We start from the raw sequence: 16,951 nt of genomic DNA, 5'->3' as shown, positions 1-16,951 counted from the left end.
CATTTATTTTTACAAGAAAGCACGGTGTGCATATTCTGTTGTGCGTTGCGTTTAGAGGTAGGTTCTTCAAGCGAATCCGGAGCCTTTGCGGTGTTTGATATGTATGTTTCCTAGAAGAGCTTTCAAGTTAGCAAACCCTATTTTCCAGGAAAAGTGTAGTGTTTACTCATTAGGGTCCCTTAAAAACTTTACCACACTTTATAACCGAGCCTGAGCTGCCCTTGTCGCCCGATCAGTCTCTCAGCCAATCAGAGGAAGATGTTGAGCCAGCAGTTTTTAAAGCTGTGAGCTGATTGGTTGTGAGGAAGGTCGCGCCAAATAAGGCAAGCTCATGAATATTTACAACCACGACGTTCGAAAGGTGCACTTTAGAACCGAGCAGAAGCTGCCCTCGTCACCAGATCTGTCTCTCAGCCAATCAGAGGAAGATGTTGTGCCAGCAGTAATAAAAGCTGTGAGCTGATTGGTTAAGAAGAAGGTCGCACCAAATAAGGCAAGCTCATAAATATTTACAACCGCGACGTTCGAAAGGTGCCAGGGGCAAGCTCACTAATTGTCAACTGTATAGTAAATATGCGTTAAAGCGACCCATATGATTTTGCAGGGACTCATATGAATTGAGGCTCCTAGTACAATGCAGAGGCTCCAGGATACGAGTAAATGTTTATATCACAAATAAATACGGTACTTCATATCATATAAATGTAAACATCGTTTGATACTTTTACGTACGATACGATACGCCGACTTTTACTAAACTGTAGATAGACCTTCAGCACAAAGAAGTGCCTGCGTTTGTTTTGATACGAAAGACTGGGTTTATATAGAAAACTGACGACAGTCTGTATATATATGATAATTACGACATTCACATACCTGTGTTCATGAGCCTTTAAATAGACACCAGATCTAACTTTTATTCAATTAGCAACGCCGTTGATTGGCTGGGTTTTTTCAGGTACATAAGCGCAATATTGATTTCCTGGACCAATGGGACGACAGCGCTTATGAGACATGGTCTTTAAGATAAACAGAATGCCAATTTAGTGGAATACCATAAACCAACGTTTTTGTTTGACATTTCAATGCTTAGGAAAATTACTTTTCCATAAGAGAGTCAGTTGTTTAGTTGCAATGGGCATTTTGGTGGAATTTTAACGTTCCCTTTCCTTCAACTGGTTAGGGGCTACTTGAATTGGTCTGTTTTAAAATGTGGCTTTTACCATGCGCCTTTGTCAAGGAGTTACGAGGGTCTCATTTGACTCTATATGTCAAGTGAAAGTCGTAGATTTATTAATTTTCGCTTATTCAATTTTACGGTGTATTCACGGCGTAAGTTCGCGATCATATTAATAATGCAGGACAAAATCACAATTTCATTGTGTCCTGATTTAGTGTTAGGCAGAAGAGATCAAGATTTACAGTATGTACTCGTTCGATTCAATGACGTTTTTTGTGTGTATTTCAAACACATTTTTCTTTATTTTCAACATGAGAGAAACCCATTTGGACCGCCAATGGCTATTATGGGACTCTTCCTGCAGTCAAGGAGTTAATATAATCTAACTTCTAACGTCTTAACGGGTTAAGGACCTGCGAGGGACTCCTTAGACTCTGTGATCTCTTTAAGGGGGCTCTTCTGGTGCATTTCCTTCTCCACCTCCTGCATGCAGTCGAGCTCTATGCTCATGCCCCGCTGTAGGTCCTTCCAGCTGGGCGGCATCAGGAGGGAGGGGGGTGAACAGGGCCGGGCACTTCGCGTCCCCACCAGCCAGTACGTCTTCATTCGACCTTTACCCTGCAGCGGGACAATCAATCGATCGATCAATCAATCAATCAATCAATCAATCAACCAACCAATCAATCATGATTCGATTGGTAACTGGTACGTATTCATACGACATTTACCCTGCAGACGGGACAATCAGTCAGCCAACCAACCAACCAATCAATCAATCAATCAATCAACAAATCATGATTCGATTCGATGGTACGTCTTCATTCGACCTTTACCCTGCAGACGGGACAATCAATCAATCAATCAATCAATCAATCAATCAATCAATCAATCAACAAATCAACCAATCATGATACGATTGGTTACTGGTACGTCTTCATTCGATCTTTACCCTGCATTGGGACAATCAGTCAGCCAACCAATCAATCAATCAATCAATCAACCAATCATGATTCGATTCGATGGTACGTCTTCATTTGACCTTTGTCCTGCAGCAACCAACAACCAACCAACCACTCAATCAATAGATCAATCCATCAATCAATCGGTAATAAATTGATTGATCAATCAACCAATATATGTGCCTGTCGATCAATCAGCAAACTTATTCAAGCGTCTCGATCTGATAATTACCCTGGAGTGGGGGAATATATAGATATGTCAATCAATGACGGATCGATCAATCAATTGATCCACACACACACGTACCTTAACTTGTAGGGTTCCACGATATGCAGTAATGAATTCCCCGAAATATAGCAGCTTGTTAACGCTCTCACTGAGCGTTATTTTCCCGGGCTGAAGGAAACAAAGATTAAAAATGATATTACAACATGTAGTTTAGCAGGTTTGTTTTGCGTTATTAACATTCAACTGTTTGAATTTGTTACACGTAGGTTATAATTGTTAGTAAGACTTGAGTAAATCTGGCTTTGGGAATAGCATTGAGGAAGGCTAATATTTTACATTAGACTGTACATACACACTTGAATTCATCATTCAAGATAACGACCCCCCCCCCCCCCTTCCCGCTAAATCTAGCAACGTTGGTGACCTTTCCGCCACGACTATCACGTGATGGCTTCGTGAAGCAGCCACGTGACCTACTCACCTCGCTATTGGTCCCCATTCTGGAGGCGGTGTTGACGGTGTCTCCCACCATGCAATACTGTGGCATCTTCAGAGAGATCACCCCGGCAACCACCGGTCCAGAATGCATTCCTTGGGATAGAAAAAGTGTTACAAGTAAACACAATGGCACCGTAGAGATATAAATAGATGCCGTACTTGCTTAGAAATACAAGATTGCAGGAAATATCTTTTTTCACATAATTGCATTTGGTTTCGGGGGAGCTAACATTACTTATTAAATGACCTTAATATTTCTATTTAGATGTGAACTTTAATTTTTGCTATGAAGTAGTTAACGAGAGTAACGGAAATGCGGAGTGCCATATTAAAATACCTTATGGCAAAATCATCACGTTAAGGCACCAAATGGTTATGGAGACTGTGTGCAAGGCAAACAAGAAGGCGGTTCTATTGGCGCTAGCAGCACCATGGCTGGAAACCTGGACCCCAACAGTAGGAGAGAATAGGATGCAGGAAAATGATAAATCTAGATCACGTTGCTCCAGATCCTGAGCATCTGGCCTCACTGACAGACAGTCCACACAAGCGTATTGCGGCAACAAAGTCACATACGGGAATCCTTGGGACCCATATGATTATCTATTTTTAATGAAAAACAGAGAAACTTTTTGTAACAGCTCACCTATTTTGACCTTGAGCTTGGTGCCATCGATGGGATTTTTTAGCCTTTCGACCTCCCGGTTGAGCTCCAGGGCCAGGGCGGCAACACACTGGGCGTGCCTCGGGTTCCGCTCGGGGGCGCCTCCTACCACCATGTACACAGCGTCACCTAGCGTCTCAAACTGGGAACGCAAAAAAACATTCATTAAACGTGAGCTTATTAAAGTGGGATCTTTCGTCTTCCACTGTTTCGAAAGGTCAAACCCAAATAAGATAGAAGTAAGTGTTAGTATTTAAACTAGAATAGTCACATGCCATATTGTTACCCATTGTCTGTCCGTCCTTTAATTTTGCATGTACTTGCAATAAGCCTACGGGCAAAAACTTGCAATAAACTTATTATTATTAATTAAAATTACCTCTCGGTGTTCGAACCACCAGCTCACGGCGCAAATTTGTTACCGGGTCCCGCGTTGATTTTAAACAAAAAAAAAAACCGTAGCAAGCGTAGTGGTAACGCCCAAAAAATGTAAAACTAGAGTTCCACGAACACGTTATCTTCGCCAAATAATCAAGGCTTCTTATGGATAGTGACTAGTATTTATATTCTTATCACCCCCTGCAAATTTGATCATGCACCATACCATTTGGAAGTTATGATGGGGCGAATGAGTCCAGTCTAGATAGGGTTAAAAATCATTTGATGGTACAGGACTAGTGTATGTGTCTAGTGTGCTGATATATGAAAAAAATATGTGTATGTTGATATTATATGAGCCAAAAAGGTTCGATATTGCAGTGTTGTAAGTTGAAAGTGGTGATGAAATGGTACAGTCAATATATATGAATACAATTGATCTTTATTCCATATCATACGTCAATATATATGAATACAATTGATCTTTATTCCATATCATACACATTTCGAAAGGCACGTGTGACTTTTCTAGCTAGCAGTGGTGCAGTTTTGGTGCATTGTACTCTCCAAGCAGAGGAGTGGGTCTGGCTGTTTTTTGACGTGTTTTTTGGTAAACACGATAAAAAACAGCTGGACCTACACCTCTGCTTGGAGAATAGTGGGTGTCCCGTTTATTTATCTGACCTACATGTACGTTTATGCAAGGCCATCTGTTTACATGACCTGACACTGTCCCATGTCCCATTATGAAATGCAGCGGGTTAACAAAATTTCCTTACTAATTATGCAAATTAGCTACTGATTTGCATAACTAGTCATTGATTATGTAAAGTACCATCTAAGCTCTCTACATACCAAACATCACGACGATCTGTCGACCCCTTCTCAGGTTATTCATGTCCGAATGTCAAAACAAAAACACCAACTGCAGTTCTAAACAAGCCGCTAGGGGGCCCAAATTTACAGAACTTACTTCCTGTGGCATGAAGTATCTACCACACAAAAACCATGACCATAGCACTTTCAGAAAATATGCCCTTGAATTTTGAAGCTCCGCTGCAGTACCTTAGGTACCCGCTAGAAGGCCCATTATCGAACTTGACCTTCCTTTCTGTAAACCCTACCCATCCACTAAATATCATACAGATCCATCAACAGCTTCTCGAGTTATGCTGGCAACATACAAATACACATCCACACAAAGCCTGCTGCAGTACCGACGGAAAATGCCAGGGGAACCATTTTTGAATTTGACCTCCGTTTTCACAACATCTACACACCTACAAAAAATCATGAAGATCCATCAACGTTTCCGTCACTTTTTTTGCCTATATACAAACACACAAAAATTAAAAGTTCGCTGCAGTACTGTTAAATAACGCAAGGTGAACCATTTTCAAACTTGACCTTCCTTTGCACAACCACTACACACCTACCAAAAATCATAAAGATTCATTGAAGCTTTCTTGAGTTATGATCCTGACATACATACAGACCCACCCAACAGATTTTTCAACCGAAAACATAATCTTCTCCGAGTACAAGTACTCGGCGAAGATAAAAAGCCAGAGAACTGCCCGGCAATTGTAACATATAAGCATTACGAGACAATAATTAGCAACGTCGGCAGCATGTGAGAACAGGAGGAGATCTGTTACCATTCTAGCATTCCTCAATACACATCCAGCAATACACATCCACAGATGGCTGACTGTAGGCAAGAAGAATATAGACTTGTCATGTTTCCTTTGATAGTATGCAAAATTATAGGCAACATGACAAGTCTACATGCTTCTTGCCCACAGTCAGCCATCTGTGGATATGTGTATTGGATGTGTATTGAGGAATGCTGGGATGGCAACAATTCCACAACTGATGTGAGAAGGTCTGATTAAGAAGCTAGACTGTACCACCTTACCTTGAAGACGTCATGTCTGAGACTGATGGTGTCGAATAGAGTGAAGAAGTCGTTGATGGTTTCAACCAGCTGGACGGCCGGTACCTTTGCGCTGATTTCCATAAACCCCACCAGGTAACTAAACATCACCGTCACTTCCGGAAACGCCTAGAAACACACATCAACAGGTATGTTCTTGTGGGAAGATGAACTTCAAAATTCAATTACTTTCTCATTGAGGTCATGATGGTGAAATAATTTCGGCGCAGATAGTACCAAATTCCTTTTATTAACTTCACCCTAGGCTTGTAACTATACATTATGATCTGCAAGTAAGTACTTTTCTAATGCCTTCTTCTTGTTTTGTTTCTTGGGGGGGGGGGGGGATTTTGGACTTTCTAACATAATAATACATGGTTTATCACATAATACACAATATACATATTTGCTCCACGCTTTCACTTTGTGGAACTGTCGCAAGGGTCTTGGCGGCTGCCATTCGGCGCCAGCAGGTGACCTCAATACAACCTTTCCCAAGTCAGGTCTAGTTTGAACTGTACTCACCTCTACCGTGTCGTTTACGTCCATCCCTCTCCTGAGCCTGTCCGCAACGGTCCGTGGGATCATCTGGTACAGCAGCTCGTCACTGTGCTTCCGCCAATCCTCGCACTTCTTCATGTTCTCGCACAGCTGTTCGCTGTACTTCACGGCCTGTGGGAAGCACAACTGCGGTGTGATACCCATTTTTAACACAAAAAAAAAACTTGTACAGCATTTTTCACGCCACAGTTGTGTCAGTGTAAATAGTCATCATTCCAGAGATCTTGTTGATTTATTCATTCAATTATTCGTTTATGATGAAATCCCTACCAGATATTGCCTTTGTAGCTTGTCGCACTGATACTCACACATTTGGAGAGCAAGCACCACACACTCTGCCTACATGATAATCTGATACACCCACGCCATTTCTGTCAATGGTCACATTTCAAAGAACACGCACTTGCTTTACAACTACGTAGTCATAACCCTTGTAGTCAAAGCCATATGTCTGTGAATAGCAACCCTTCAAACGCACATTTTCAATTAAAATAGCTTCCAAAAACACGGAAACGCATGTACACATAGCAGTGGCAGCGCTCAACATAAATAAATCGAAACCCTTGTGTAGTATCAATTATAGATATATCATTAAGCATAGCTTAGCCAACTAGCAAAGTTTTCTCCTCAAAATGAAGGAAATAGCGTTTCAGAGGGTCAAGATTTTGAAAATTTCCTGGGGGAGCACGCTCCCGGGCCCCTCAGAACTGTCGCGTTCCCGGTGGTGAACACTCGGTCAAAAATATATATCCTACCCACCACCATACAAAAATATCCTGCCGACGGCTGTGTATAGTGACTGTTACAAAGCAGTGCCGTCGACGAGCGCACCGTATGCACTGTCACGTGTACCCAGTCTCAAGAAGACAAACGGATGGCCTGGGGCAAATCCACGTTGACAAGACGAACGTTAGCTGTCCTAATCGGTCTCAATCTGTCCTTTAACTGTCTGGGACTCGTTTAGACTTAAACTGACGTCATGACGTGAAACATCTGCTTTTGTCAGACGTGTATGTAGCAAATGCTCACATATGATTTGCACTAAGTAGTAGCTACCTAGTAGGAAGGAAGGAAGGAAGGAAGGAAGGAAGGAAGGAAGGAAGGAAGGAAGGAAGGAAGGAAGGAAGGAAGGAAGGAAGGAAGGAAGGAAGGAGGGAGGGAGGGAGGGAGGGAGGGAGGGAGGGAGGGAGGGAGGGAGGGAGGGAGGGAGGGAGGGAGGGAGGGAGGGAGGGAGGGAGGGAGGTAGGGAGGGAGGGAGGGAGGGAGGGAAGGAAGGAAGGAAGGAAGGAAGGAAGGAAGGAAGGAAGGAAGGAAGGAAGGAAGGAAGGAAGGAAGGAAGGAAGGAAGGAAGGAAGAAAAGAAGGAAAGAAGGAAGAAAGAAAAGAAGGAAAGAAGGAAAGAAGGAAAGAAGGAAAGAAGGAAAGAAGAAAAGAAGAAAAGGAAAATAAAAAAAATCAAACTTAAAAACACACGATTCTATAACGTTATAGAAACGAAGTTGCATATCACGCTTTAAGACTAACTACTCCTGTTTGTCGCGATTAAAGATCACAAGTTCTCCAGGGAAATTTGATAACTTAAATCGTCAGTTGAACTCCACTCTTGATCATCTATGATGATTAAAAAGAACATCATGCCTTCTAGATCTGCCGATTGACATGTTGAATGGAAAATCCCCTTGTCGCATCCAGGGATAAGCACGGGATTACGTTGAATAGCTCAATCATTGATCTTCACATTGATGAATGTTCAAGGAGGGTGATTATCAAAAAACGGAAGCTGCCCGTGCGTCAGACGGTCCCGTGGGAGATACCTACTGACAGAAGGAGATTAAGGGCCAAGTCACATCCATCGTAGGTCGTCGTACGATTTTGATTTTAGTAACTGTCAAGCAGGCTGTTACAGATGAACCAACAGCCGACAAGGATCTTAGGCAAACTAAATTTTTCACGACACTTGCACAAGTAGCCCGATAATGCCCTCAGTTTTTGATTGTACAACGATCGCAAGACAAATAAGAGCGATCCCTTATAGACTAAATGGTACAGGTTACTGTACTTATCATTCGTTCCTTTGTTCATACCGTTGTAGTGTCTTGTGGCACATATGGCTGCAAGTTCTCTTCCTGTTTCAGAATCAAGGCATATTTTGACAGGGAGGGGCCCTTGCTCTTCCCTTTTAACGTGCTAGATGCCCCTTCTCGAAAACTGAATCCCCGTTCCACGTCCCTTCCGAAAGACGGGTACAGTCCCAACCGATATATCCTGACACTGGACGAAACCGAGGTATCCCAGTTATGCTTAGGTCACATTTCCAAAGCGGGGCCCGGTCGGGCAGCTTTCGGGAACAAAAATATGACATAAAAGACAGCAAAAGATACAAAACGTTAAAAATTACTCCTAACTGAAAATTGTGTATTTTCTTGAACTGCATTTTATTTTTCCTTTTCCCAGACAGCCCGGCCGGGCCCCGGCTTGGAAATGTAACCCTAGCATTAACAACTAAATAGAACCTTGAACTCAACTGTGAGGCTGTTACCAGTTGAGTTATAGGGACATCCCAGCGTATTGATGCCGAGCCTATAAGAACGTTGCGCCAGGCCCGGTTATGTATTGTAGCGGCCCGGCTGTGACTGATCAACCTGACATGCCGAGCCTTTGATCGTTGACCAGGCGGGGGATTACGACGATGGGAATCGTCAGGCGACCATTAGCTGCTGGCGTATCAACTACAGTACGGGCCATCAATAAACCGTTCATGTCGGCAAGTTGCCACTGTTGTGGCGTGATTCGAAAGGGGAATTCTGCGTATGTGCATCTAACAATCGATATACAAGTGAATGCTAACGTTTTACTTAATTTATTTTATTTTAATCAAATTTCAACAGGCAATACATGACAACCCAATGCTAACGTTAGCTCTTTGTATATTCCAAACATAGTTTTGGTCTAGCACAGCTCAATCTCAAGAAAACGAGATACATCTAATGAGCATGGCCTGTATAATACTGATTATTGTCAGTATTTGAGCGAATATTCCGTTTGACGGTTTGTACAGAATAGTAGAAAAGAGGTTTTATGCTAATAGTCGGTCTAACGGTATAAATTCTTTCATCCGTTGGATAGCTAGATGTTTGTAAAATTGATAGTACTCTTTTGCTTCAAGTCAGTAAAGAATCGGGAGCAAAAGCGTTACATATGAAATGTATAGCCTTACGAATCTAGTAAGCTGCGATGCTTTAAAGATAGGGTTGGAGATGTGTAAGCTTCTTCAACGAGTTATAAATTATGCATGAACACTTTAAATCAGCTGCCATATTAGCTTGGAGGCTTACATCTTCATGCCATTTGTCCTTAAAAGAAGCTAAAGGTTGACTGATAGCATTTTGAGGCCGAAGGGGAAGTGGGTTATTAGTCAGTGTCTAGGGCCGGGTTTTTGAAGGCAAGGCACAACGTTAACTCCCCTCAACCATGGCCTACTACCTCACAAAAACAAAGTTAGGAATTCATTTTTACGCCTGGCTGAAGTGAGAAAGCCACGTTAAGTGCCTTTCCTAAGGACACAACGTCTATACAGGAACGCCGTTATTTGTACCCGTGTTCGCTAACCTAGTCACTAAAGCCCCCTATCACTGAACCCGCGGCACGTTGACGGCGTCATTGCGTCCAAAACTGGATTTGTGTTACCCTCGACTTGATAATGGGAATACCATCCCAAAGGTACAAGTATTACCATAAAGACAACAAACCCGCAAAGCTTTAAAAAAAAAGTTGTCGATGAAATTTGTTGAGTTTTTTGTCAATTCCATATCGGCCGCAGCGACACCGCCAGCGTGCCGTGGTCCAGTGAGGGGCTTAAGCGACCCAGTTTTAAATCTTGCCTGTCTATTATCGCTGTTTCCTGTGTGAGTGTTTCAAAGTACACCGAGAATACGCAACATGTGCAATCAACGAGTGTCTTTCCGCTAAGACGGTAGTCAGCAAGCACTTAGCGGCGGCTTCTTTAGACTTATAAAGAGCACTTAGTGCTGTCATCTTTAAGAGTTTTATCGTGATGAATGAGGGCTCTCCGTCGGGGCTACGTGCTGCCCCTGCCGTCCCTACGGACAATTTTACTGGCTCATTTATTTCACCGACTTCCTGCACGGCTTGATGGAAGCAAAGAGGGTCTTTATCCTTTTTTTCCATGAGTCGTAGCAAGCTTTTTCAAATCACTGTTAATCGTAGCTGGCCCCATACAATTCAACGTTAAGCGTTGTCGGTTGAATTGTTCGAGAAGTGTAATTGGTCACTTTTGATTCTACTTATTACGTTATTTGTCATTCAGAATTTATCGCTAAGAGCTATTGGCAAATTTTCCTTATCGCCACGGTAGTCGACCGCTAGATTGCAAGCTAACAACGGAACGTCCGGTTGCGCTGCTGTTCGCAGTATAGTTTTACAGTTATAATTAACTTAAGATACCCAAATCTAGCGCAGTGCGTATAGGAATTTCAATACACGTCAATGTACCGTTAAACGTTGCCATCTTCGTTATCGTTGAGTGTTGCAGGCCTTTCAAAAGTTACCGTTATACGCTGTCGGCCCTCATCCCCCCATGCAGAACCTCAGAGAAGTTTCGCTCTTTTTCGTCCATATCCTTTTAACCTGGAGCCATCAAACTGCCCAAGTAGAAAGAAACATCCCTTTCTATGGACGTCACGGTTGGCGGGATGGCTTGAAAGGTTCCCGTCCGAAATTGGAAAGAGATTAACGGCTAGACAGCGACAGGCGTGACGCTTGACAACACAGCTGCGCCCGTTAAGCTCGGACGTTAAACGGTGGTCCTGTGTTTGAGGAGAGCCACACCTCGCGCAAGTAAATGAAGCCACCACACTTATCAAAAAGAGTATGGGCCGATGTGAGTGGTTCCAAACCTACAGTCTTATGGCCGCAACTGGGGCCATTACTGTTGTATTGAGGTTAGCGGGTGCTGTAAACAGGCTTCCATTGCAGACAATTGCGATTTATCCCGCTGAATGTAAGTTAGTAGTTGTAAGTAGTTCGGCCAGTCTAAAACAACAACTTATCGAAGTTGCAAATGTTTTGGCGTCGGATTTTGGTGCAAAAGTAATGCAAATTTACAATCAGTGCGTTTCTAACTTGAGAGACGAAATTCCACTGCTTTTATAGCAAAAAGTATGCAGCCTACTTTAGATAGGAAATCGTTCTTATAACCACCGGGAAGTAGGTTCGCCTCTGACGGGGGTATTGTTTTTGGCCGTGCATATGTGTTGGCACCAACATGTTATAACACAATTTATTTCTTACGTATTTGCCCTGTCACTCTACGCTAAACTTGAAAGGCATATGTAAAAACACAGACCGAAAACTAGTACCTCCTTGTGACCGAGGTACATGGAATGTCTGTCAGTCCGATAAACAACTGATTGTTCTATGAACTCCGAAAATCTGTCATTTACGACACAATCTTTCCACTCACTTCCTGACAGTGTATTCAAATATAACTGCGAACACACAAAATTGCAAACATCTAGACGAACACACGAGAACACAAGCATCCGAACACATCAAAAACAGAACCCCCGTACACAGAGGGGAAAAATACTGATAATATCGACGTTAGTAGTTTTAGGCTACTAGATAATCGTACGTAATAGCAAGCTATGCCATATTGCAAAGCACAGCCTCGCATTTTCTCAGCGTACCGAAACTTGACTTACGAATAACAACTGCGTTGCTAGGTTTAACTTCTGACTTGCGCGCTGATTGTTGTAGAAATGTTTACCATATGTTTCTACCTTGCAGCCTATCTCAGCATCGTTACTGTTCTAGGTTTAACTAAACGCTACCCCCTCATTATCTAATCCAATTTGCCAAGCCTAAATCAATCTGGTTCACTACTGTACAAACGTAAAGCGCTAGCTATCAAGTCTACAATACTGTAAAAGCGGAAATGCTCGCGATGATTTATGTTCGTGGTTTTCGCGGAGACTATGAACTTAAAACCTAGGCAAAATGCTTTTTTTTCTGCCCGCCTTTTGTTTCGTCCGCGAACCTAAAAACACCGCGAACACTTCATTTTCTCCCTATTATGAATTGAAATTGAAATTTCCGAGAACATTACACATTTCATATCAAAGGCGTTAATGGCCTTCTATAAAGGCTAGTGCAAAAGCACGACACTCAAGCAAGCGCGTACAGAAAGAAATGCTTTCACGTCCGTCAGGCGTGACATGGCCAACAAGCGGCACTCAAGAAGGCACTCGACACGACAAGAAGAAAGAAAGCAGGCAGCAACCCATGCAAAGTGGAAGCCGGCACCTACAGCGATGCAAACGGGCGGGAAAACATGAAGGTATACACGAGCTACCTTGTCATAGGACTTTTGCAGACACCTCCGGTATGACAGAAGTTGGAGAAAAGAGACCTCAGGCTGTTTGGACTAAGAGAAGAACACACGGGGTATAACATGACGTGACAGACGGATCTGAAGACTGAAGCAAACGGCCTGCCAACAGGCATCAGTATCTTTAGCACAACATGTTCACAAACGGTCAGATGGAAGAACATTGGCCACCTTTCGTGCAACATGCATGACATCCTGTCTTTAAGCACGCCTTAAAGCGTACGTAAAGTCTTGCGTGTTTTCATAAAAGCATAGTTTTCGTAAAGTATACTTTTCATAAAGATTACATTTCGTGTATGCTCCGCAGATTGCGGGTAGATGCAGCGATTGGCCAATGTACGAGTGACATTGGAGATCATTCCGACCACGAGGTACTTGAGCTTCGATTTGGATGGTAGTGAACACTTGTGAAAAGCTTTTTTCTTTCTCTCCTTTTGATAGCCAAGTCATGGCGTTTTGGTACCAATTTCATTCATTTTCGTGCTCTTACAATCGTGTATCATATGCTTGACAAGGGGCACCACAATAGGACAGTTATAGTTGACTGAAGTAAGGTGTTTCGTAACAATGATAGCGTAGTGCATCAAAAGTAATCAAATATGGCAGTACTAGCAAAGCAATTATTAACATGCAAATGTAGCATTGCTGCGGCACAAAACATAGCAGGGGCATAACACAGGCCAAACGGTAGCAAGAAAATGAATAATATGCAACATGTTGTAATAAGAGATATTGATGCGACCGCTGTGGATGCTCACAGCAATGAAAATAAATGTTACATAAAGAAAGCAACAAAGCATAGAATACCGATGTCATATACACATTAAAAGTCATTCTACAACTGTCTTATTATGATGCTTGATAAAAGTATCCTCTCCACTTAACTCTATCAAAAAGGTCACTTTTGCCAGTGATTCGGTGGACCAGAAACTTCTTGTAGGACCTATATGTTCAGTGTTGTGCCTAAGATCTAAACATCACCGTCTTGTATGAAACGGATCCTAAACTTATGGCTTCTAACACTGGATAGAATATTCAACCGTGTAACTCCCATGAAGGTATGAATGTCAGTAAAAATCCGTGAACACAGAACCAGATTTCTTTACAAATAGGGTTAAAGAAGCAATTTTTATCAGGGCCCAACAGTTTTTTTCAATAGGGACGGGGGGCACCACACGTTATCTGGCACTTGCTTACTGGTCCATTACGTGTACGTAATTTGCATGAAGTGGTGTGACAGAATACCAGCGGTGTATTTACTCATTTCTTGCCAAAGACTGGAGTGACGGAGTGCAAATTTTACCCAGTGTTAGAAGTAATAGTTTAGATTCTATTTTATAATGACGTCCGCACACACATGTGAAAATCCATGCTAATCACTGTCTTGCGCGAAGACACAAATTTGATTTTATGGATGGCACTTCAAGCGATATTCATTTTGGTCTTTCTAAACACAAACAAGAAATCTCTGCTTGTTTGAAAGATGGACGTTTACAAGGCAGATCAATAAAGATTTCCCTTGACCAACTCCTCGTTATTGTAAGAAGCTGAAGTTGTACAATTATACATTATACATATGCCTATAGGTTGCATCGGGTTGTCCATCTCTTAACACTAAATTGTTTCTTTTTTTTCAGATTTGCTACGGTAAGAGTTAAGTGTACAGATGTAGCCGTTTAAAATCAGTGTGAGGGATGTCTGCTGTTCATCAAAAGTATGCCTTGCCCAATTTTCCATGAACTGAAAGAAACCAAGTTTAGCACACAGTCTTTTATCAGCTAAAATATATGCCAAGTAAAATGCAAGTTTTGGTCCAGTAAGATACTGGGAATTGAGTCTGGAAATAATTCTAACGAAAAGCCTACATTTAGAGTACCGTGTCAAACGCTTTGATTTCAACTAGTTCCATAGCAAGTCCTGATTCTTCCTATAATAAGCACCTTTGAAAATTATGTTCAGACTTTGGGGATGGAAACAATCATGTAGCCTACTGATACACGTACAATGTAGCTTCCTACAATAAAGTGAATCTTATTTCATATTTAGAGATGACCTTGTACACTCAACGATAGGTACAATTCAAGAGTTAAAATTCGTCCACTCTCTTGTATGAAATCGATGGAAGATGCCATCCTTAAAGTCAAATCGATGTGACAGTTCTCACAGACATGAAACAGTAATTAGGGTTGGCATCCAACACAGTGAAACCATGGAAACAAAACATCAACGGTTATACATCTTGAGTACCATATTTCCTAAAATAGTACACTTATCATTGTGTTGGAATACAGTCATAAGAATGGACATGGCAAGAAGGAAATCATGTCACTTCGACTTCATGGAAGAAACATGGTCCTGTCAAGGGATTTAACTTCGGCCTTCCTCAAGATGAATGACCCACAGTCACCCACTCCTTAGCAAACGTTACCTATCTTAACAAATCGAAAGACGGTACAAGCTTCCAGGCACCATTTACCCCACAACTGGGGTTGCGTGTCTGTAAGGTCACGTGGCAGGAGTGGTGGGCTATTCATCCTAAAGAAGGGTTAACCAAAAAGTCCGCTCGCCTGATTCAACCTTTTTCGTCGCTTTACTAATTTCAACACAGATGAGTTCGATCGAAAATTTAACTTTTGTTCGAACTTTTGTTTCAAGCAGAACACTCATTATTTCTATTACGTGACACCAAGAATCATTGCCAAAATTAATGAATCAAGTCCCACTTAGGAAGACTGAAGTGACAGTCTTTAAAACGTCATCTACACTATGTAGATTTTGCATTATGTCGAACTAAGGATGGACACAACTTTCTGCCACCTTGTTCACGTACGTAGACGAAGGTCAACGCTAACAGATACCTTTTGAAAAAGAAGGAAGTCTTACCCGTTCGTATGAAACCTCCAGGCTAGCCATGTGATGCGTTCCCGCCATGACCAACTCGCGGCTGTTGTCGTGCATGCTCAAGTCGTTAATGTACAGGCCCAGTTCAAGCATCTCGTTCGTGTTCTGGATTCTGCAAAACAAGGTTGGCAAAGGTAACCATATCATCGTTGTTTGTTCAGTTGCTAACGTGTTTATCTGTTTGTCTGTTTATCCGTTTGTTTTTTTCACTCGTGGCTGTTGCCGTGCATGCTCAAGTCGTTAACGTACCGGCCCAGTTCAAGCATCTCGTTCGTGTTCTGGATCCTGCAGAAATAGATTGGGAAATGTAACCATAATGTTGGTGTTTATCTAATTGTCTGTTTCTTTGTTTGTTTGATCCAGTTATTAATGTACATGTCTACCTCAAGCACCTCATTTGTGTTCTGGATGCTTCGAAAAGAGGTGAACTGTTACCGTATTGATTCTATCTGTTTGTTTGACTGTTTGTTTGTTTGTTTCATCGTTTGTTTGTTTGCTCAGGTTGTTAGCGTACATGTCCACCTCAGGCATCGCGTTTGTTTTCGAGATGCTGCAAAAGGATGTGGTGAAATGCAACCGTAAAGGTATTTTTTATTTGTTTTTTGTGTTTGTGTTTTTTTTTTCTTTGTTTGTTTGCTGAATTCGTCAATGTACAGTCCCAACACAAGTGTGTCGTATATGTTCTAAATGATACTAAAAGAGAGATAGAAATGTGATTCTTGCAGTTGTGTTTGTTTCTTGTTTTTTTTTCTTTGTTGTTGCTTTTTTCAGTTCCTGTTTTCTTACTGAATTCGTCAATGTACAGTCCCAATACAAGTGTGTCGTGTGTGTTCTGCATGGTACTAAAAGAGGGATAGAAATGTGATTCTAGCAGTTGTGTTTTTTTTTTCTATGTTTTTTTTTTCATTCCTGCTTCAGTGTTTTAAGAAATTTAGATCTGGACCAACTAGTGTCCTGGGAGATGTACGTTCCAAATCGCATGAAGTATTAAGATCTATGTTTAACCAGTTACAGTGATTTATGTATTAAAAGTATTAATAAATTCCGTGGCAAATTGTTCCGTGACGATACCTACAGTGGGGAGCAGAGGAAGATGACGCAGTCCCAGTCGGGCATGTAGCGCATCTGGCCCCGCAGGTGAAGGTGCCGTGCTGCCGGTAATAGCCCATTCTGGATCGGACTCCTCACACAGCTTATTGACACCAGCTCAAACACCACTTGTTGGAGCCTCAGGACC

General features: G+C 42.0%; 1 protein-coding gene across 1 annotated transcript; it reads right to left on the bottom strand.

The window, feature by feature from the left end:
• Window positions 1-1,238: 1,238 nt before the first annotated feature.
• On the bottom strand, window positions 1,239-16,936 carry LOC136436964 (soluble guanylate cyclase 88E-like). Its single transcript, XM_066431386.1, has 8 exons — window positions 16,790-16,936; window positions 15,697-15,826; window positions 6,370-6,516; window positions 5,827-5,973; window positions 3,513-3,672; window positions 2,850-2,959; window positions 2,447-2,536; window positions 1,239-1,798 (listed from the first exon to the last, which is right to left on the bottom strand). Exons 1-8 carry the CDS (start codon window positions 16,837-16,839, stop codon window positions 1,586-1,588), a joined length of 1,047 nt encoding a protein of 348 aa, XP_066287483.1. The 5' UTR covers window positions 16,840-16,936; the 3' UTR covers window positions 1,239-1,585.
• Window positions 16,937-16,951: the final 15 nt, after the last annotated feature.

This window comes from Branchiostoma lanceolatum, chromosome 6 (genome assembly GCF_035083965.1).
Source record: "Branchiostoma lanceolatum isolate klBraLanc5 chromosome 6, klBraLanc5.hap2, whole genome shotgun sequence".
NCBI classification, from domain to species: domain Eukaryota; kingdom Metazoa; phylum Chordata; class Leptocardii; order Amphioxiformes; family Branchiostomatidae; genus Branchiostoma; species Branchiostoma lanceolatum.
Note: the sequence above shows the minus strand (reverse complement) of the source record. Positions and strands in the feature narration are given on the sequence as shown.